The following is a 5,996-nucleotide window of genomic DNA, read 5'->3' as shown; positions in this document are numbered from 1 at the left end:
GGCCGGGCCGCTGGCCTGTGAAGAGCCGGGGCCCGCGTGTGCGGTGGGCAGCCTGGGAGCATGCAGATGGAGTGTGGGCCAGGCGGCCCCGGGAAAGGGAAATCTCCAGGACTAAGTCTGGCAGGGCTAAGGCAGATTTTCTCCGAAATGTAATGCCATCCGACCCTTAGGAACGAGTGCAGATTCGCCTGCTCTTGAGAAAGGATGAAATGTGGAGGGAGAGCTTGATGCTGCCCGGTTACCTGCCACTTGGGTCACAGAGCTGAGACGAAGAAACTAGAACGAAATTGTATGAGGAGTTTTTCGATCTCGGCCTCATACTCTGTATGAAAGGAGAGACTAATTTGTGATCTGTTAACCCCAGGTTTTCCAGTTTCTTAATGCAAAATGCGAGTCCGCATTCCTTTCCAAAAGGAATCCTCGGCAGATAAACTGGACTGTCCTCTACAGAAGAAAACACAAGAAGGGACAATCGGTAAGTGGAATACAGCTTGCTAGCCTTTTAAAATTGAGGTCACAGAACTGGCGTCGCCTGTATAGTACAGACTCAGGGCTGTGTGTTGAAGTTTGAAAGGATCCCCTCCGTAGGTTTCGTTTGGGTTGTCGAGACACTTGTGTGTGGTGTTGCAATGGGTAGAGGTGTGCTGGTAGAACTACAGCTTAGGTAGTCAGGAGGCTTGTCATGTTTGGGTCTTACTAGTGTCTAGCTATGTGTTACAGTAAGTAAATAGTAGCAGATGTGTTGTGGACATGGTGGCTCACTCTTGGAACTCCAGTGTTTGGGAGGTGGGAGCAAGAGGATCAATAAATAGTTCAAGGTTAGTGGAAATAAGGATTCATTTCTAATTTCAATCAATAGATCTGTTTGGATGCCCCAGTGGCGATCTGATAGGTGTTGGTGAGGATGTAGTCATACTGCTAAACTAAGACGATGCAGCTGCTGTGGCAAACCTTTCCTTTAACTCAAAATGTTAATTCAGTTAGTTGTTTGAGACAGGGTTTTTCTGTAGACCTGACTTTCCTATAACTAAACTGACAAAGTGCTAAAAATTTTAGAAAGTTTAATATCTGGCAGTTCTAAGTATGAAAGCATCAAAATTAATAAATTTTGGTTCTGAGCTCTTGAAAGGAGAATTGACTTTGAGGACAGTCAAGGCTACAAAGTAAAATCCCATCTCCAAAAAAGGAGATCGTGGATTCTATAGGTTGAGTGTTTGAAACTAGAAAGTTTTCTATTTGGGACTTTTGTTTTATTAGGGTTCTCTGTGTAGCTTTGGAGCCTGTCCTGGAACTCTTAGACCAGACTGGCCTCTAACTCAGATTCACCTGCCTATGCCTCCCAAGTGCTGAGATTAAAAGTATCCAATGCCAACACCCAGTCTATTTGGGTTTATTTTGATTCAGACTTTTCTGAGACAGGGTTTTTCTGTTTCCCCAACTATCTTGGAACGATGCCTCCCAAATACCGGAATCAAAGGCATTTGTCACCACTGCTGGCTTGCTTTGGGATTCTTAAAAATAGTTGCGTGTCCAAAGATACTTCAGTGATGAAAAGCAGTGTTGCTAGACCTGTATTTTGTCAGCAAACACAGTCATGAACTCAGCAGTGCAATTTTTCCATTTGTGGTGGTTGCTTCATATCTCACCATGGAGGGACCACAAGTTTTTGGTTTGGGATATTTAGCCTTTTAAAGGGTGAAAGACGGCCAGCATTGCAGAAATGCTAAAATAGCCTGAAGAAATAGACTAGACCAGTGCTCCTCGGCCTTCCTAATGCTGTGACCCTTTAATGCAGATCCTGGTGACCACCAACCATAAAAAATTGTCAGTTTTACTTTATAGGTTTTGCTACTTTTTATGAATTGTAAATCTGTTTTCTCATGGTCTTAGGTAGGCTGGGCAAAAGGATAATCCCGTGGTTTCGATTCTATGAGGGTCCTAGATTTAGGCAGGTTGGTAGACTGAAATGTAAGGAGAGGGAAATTGAGAATTTACTATTTTAAGAAGGATTTGGGGTGAGAAATTCTGGGTTTCTACTTTGCAAAAAAAAAAATTTTTTTTTTTTTTTTTGAGACAGGGTTTCCCTGTGAAGTCCAGGCCGGTCTGAGACTCAGATTAAAGACCTGTGTCACTAATACCAGTCTACATTGTGAGATCTTGTTTCCCACAGTAACTGTAGTATAGGCTTCCAGTATAGAATCCACAGCAAATGGGTTTCTGATAGATTTTAGTATTCTCTTCCTATGCCCTTTTCATAAGTAGATTTAAGTCTGCAAAAATAGTCTTGCTAAAATCATGGTTTTTTGGTGTCGTCCTCCCCCCCCCCCACAGGGTTTCTTTGTATATCCTTGGCTGTCCAGGATGGCCTTGCACTCACAGAGAGCAGCCTGCCTCTGCCTCCGAGGTGTTGCAATTAAAGGGGTGTGTCACCACTGCCAGGCTGTTTAAATCGTTGTTATAACAGCTGTTAGATTTATTTTTATGTGTGATGTTTGCCTGGATGGCTGTGTGTGCTTGGTGTCTTCAGAAGTGAGAGAACATCTGGCCCCTGCTACCAGAGCAGCCAGTCTTACTGATGATAAGCCATCTCTACCCTCAAAGTCATTTTTAAGTACCAACTCCTGAAGTGAACAATTCTTACTGAAAATTCAAGGCTTTTTGTCTTTTTCAGTAGCAAAGGGGGTCATGATTTGTAATACAAGGTTAAAATAATTCCTAACCTGGGAAGCAGTTATTTCATGTAATTGGCATGAGTTAACTTGGTTATTAAATTTAAGAGCCCTTTGACCCCAAGGGGCCAGGCATAATGGTACACACCTAATTCCAACACTGGTTTGTGGCAGTAGTACACAGAAATCTGTCTCAGCACACACACATACACACTGGAAGAAAAAAAAGCCATTTGAATTTCCACTTCCAAAGTCATTGAGTAAGGTTGATCAGTCATAATCTTTGCCTTGTAGGAAGAAATTCAGAAGAAAAGAACTCGCCGAGCAGTCAAATTCCAGCGTGCCATCACGGGTGCATCCCTTGCTGATATCATGGCCAAGAGGAATCAGAAACCTGAAGTCAGGAAAGCCCAGCGAGAGCAGGCTATCCGGTAAGGCAGTGCTCTACCATGAACATGGGAGCTACTGTGGTGACTAGATGGCTTTTCTGGTATGGGGAACCTAATCTCATGAGACTGTCAGTTGTTAGAAGCACATTGCAGTTATATGCTTTAAATAATTTGTTAACTCAGTAATCATAGTACAGTTTCATATGTTAAAGTGACCTTTTGGATCTCTTACGGCTAATTTGCTAAGCTGCCCTAGTGAAACCCCTCTGGCCTTTGGTTTATGGTCTTCCTGCCACAGCCCTCAAGGGTTATGTAACTAGGTTTGTCCCATTGAGACTGGCTCTGTATTTTGATTTTATTTACAAATATGGGGAAGGAGTATATATGTATATGTGTATGTTCTGCTTGTCCAAAACTCTAGCCCTTTACCATAAGTTGTGTTCTTAAAGAGTAAAGTCTTTGGCTTAATTAATGTTGCTTATGACCCCACAGGGCTGCCAAGGAAGCAAAAAAGGCTAAGCAGGCATCCAAGAAAACAGCAATGGCTGCTGCCAAGGTAATTGGGTTCTTAGGTTTCTTAACAATAATAAATTTTATCTTTAATACAAGGACTAGTAAATTTCAGGTGTGGGTTTCTACTGGAAATGGTTATAGCTAATTTCCAGGTAGTTATATCTCAAAGTTTCTAGTGAGTCTTTTGAGATGTGCCACTATAATAAAACAAGTCTGGCTTAGAACTATGAAAAAGACTTCTCAATTGAAGGATAGGCAGTCCTGCTGCCTAGCTAGCATTAGGGCATGGTCCCTTGTGCACAGCTAGGCTTTTGAGTTTTTAGGCTTTGTTTGAAGTAATTTTACACTGTTTATCAGTACAGTGAGTTTACACATAATTTTCAATTGGTTGAAAGATTTAAGGCCAGAAAAGTTAAGTTTTTCGTTCTTGAGTGGGCAGATGGTTGCGCCTGTAAAGGCATTTGCTACCAACCCTAATTTAGCCATGGGGACAGACAAGATGAAAGAACCAATACTGTGAGTTGTACTCTGACTTTAACATGTGTCATGTAAGAACCTGCTCCCTCAAGTGTAATAAAAAATCATTCTGGGTCAACAGGATGGCTCAGTACGTAAAGGCACTTGTTGCAGAGCCCGGTGACCTGAGTTTGATCTTTAAGTACCCTATGTAGTAGAGCTAATTCCCACAAGTTGCCTACATGCTTGCTGTGGTGTGCCCCACCCAAGATATTCTTAAGTGGCTGTGTATAGTACGTAGTGTGACTCTAGTCCTAGTGGAGACAGGAAGAGTTCAAAGCCAGCCAGAATGTCCTTCAGAACTATCCCATTTTTACTAACAAATTCAGGGTCCCACACTTCGTAGTTAACTTACTGTCCAATCTGTGATAGTGTCTATTATATATGGTGGAAATGAACTTTAATCATAGGTTACTTTGAAGTTGGTAATAATGCAGTTAAATTAAGTCAGTGAACTTTTTTTTTTTTACAGGCCCCTACAAAAGCAGCACCTAAACAAAAGATTGTGAAGCCTGTGAAGGTCTCCGCTCCCGAGTTGGTGGAAAACGCTAACTTGGTAGATTGGAGTTTCAAATAAAGATCTAACTGCTAGATGTTGTTTTGATATTTGATTTTTTTTTCCCACAAAAAGTGTTGTATTTGGGGAGGGAATGATACAGCCACCGACTGTATGTTTAGCTTGCCTGAGTTCCTATATTCAATACCTATCTAAAAATGTTCCATTTCTTATTGGCCATAGTCTCACATTTTAAATCTTAATCCCAGTACTTAGGAGGCAGAGGCAGGCAAATCTCATAAATTCAAGGCCAGCCTGGTCAACACAGCTAGTTCCAGGATAGCCTCCAAAGCAATACAGAGAAACTTGTCTTGGGGGGGGGGGGCGGGGGGGGGAAGTCATGCAAAATGATACTGTTGTGAACTATGAGGTTTTTAACGCCTTTGAAGGCTGTTCTGGATCTCTGTTCTGTAGACCAGGCTGGCTTCTGTTTGCTTTGTTTCTAAAAGACAGCACTTCTCTGTAGCTTTGTAGAATCCTGCTGGGGTTAAAGTCCTCAACACTGCCCAGCTGGGTTTACCTTCTTTTGATTAGTACCTCAGCTATCCTTGGCTATAAGGAGTTTAAAACCACTAATTTGTTCTTCCACGGTGATATTCACTGAAAACCACTGTATAGTTTTTAAGATTGAAAACAGCAGGAACTTCAAGATTGTCTTGCCCCTTTAGTGTCAAGATTGTATGTAGGAGTGCGCCAATACACTGGGCTGTTTTTGTGGTTGAGTCTAGTCATTCTGGCTGTCCTGGATGGAATTCCCAGAGATTAACCTACCTCATCGGTACTGGGATTAAAGTCCAGTGGTACCATAACCTGATATTTTTTGAGAAAGGTAAGATGTCTACTCCAGTGTTTGTTAAAAAGTGTTAGCATTAAATGCTCATGCCACCAGGTCAGTGTTGCTTACTTTGGTATGTTGCACTTGTTTCCTGAACTAGAGAATAAGAAAGCCATACCAGGTTTTAAATTTTCACAAGTTCAAAGTCACCTTAGCTATGTAATGAATTTGAGTTGGTAAAAGTGAAGCAAGCGTTCAAGAATCTGAGGTAGGATCGGTAAGGTTTGAGCCCAGCCAAGTAACATGATGTTTCTCCCAACTAGCCATTGATTTGCATAAAAAATGGTCTAACACATGGAATGCAGATTTTTTTTTTTTTGCTAGGACATAATTGAACAAGGCAATCAAACTGACTTCCCTGAGGAAGAAATTTCAATCTCACAATTTTTGTTACCTCCAAATGGTTACCAGGTGAGGGCTTTTCTGAAAGTAAATTAATTGGGTCTTAGATTTGCTACCTCATTTTCCCAGTATTCTCAAGATTTATTAAAAAATCTTGCTAAGGTTTTTAAGGTAGA

General features: G+C 41.5%; 1 protein-coding gene across 1 annotated transcript; it reads left to right on the top strand.

Moving 5' to 3' along the window:
- The first annotated feature begins 313 nt into the window (after positions 1–313).
- On the top strand, positions 314–4,674 carry LOC127226726 (60S ribosomal protein L24-like). The gene is made up of 4 exons (XM_051190836.1): positions 314–475; positions 2,964–3,100; positions 3,551–3,614; positions 4,560–4,674. The coding sequence occupies exons 2-4, from the start codon at positions 3,042–3,044 to the stop codon at positions 4,662–4,664; spliced, it is 228 nt and encodes a 75-aa protein (XP_051046793.1). The 5' UTR covers positions 314–475; positions 2,964–3,041; the 3' UTR covers positions 4,665–4,674.
- The last annotated feature ends 1,322 nt before the right edge of the window (positions 4,675–5,996 follow it).

The sequence above is a fragment of the Phodopus roborovskii genome, unplaced genomic scaffold (genome assembly GCF_943737965.1).
Source record: "Phodopus roborovskii unplaced genomic scaffold, PHOROB, whole genome shotgun sequence".
Lineage (NCBI taxonomy): Eukaryota > Metazoa > Chordata > Mammalia > Rodentia > Cricetidae > Phodopus > Phodopus roborovskii.
This window is presented reverse-complemented; position numbering and strand designations above follow the sequence as displayed.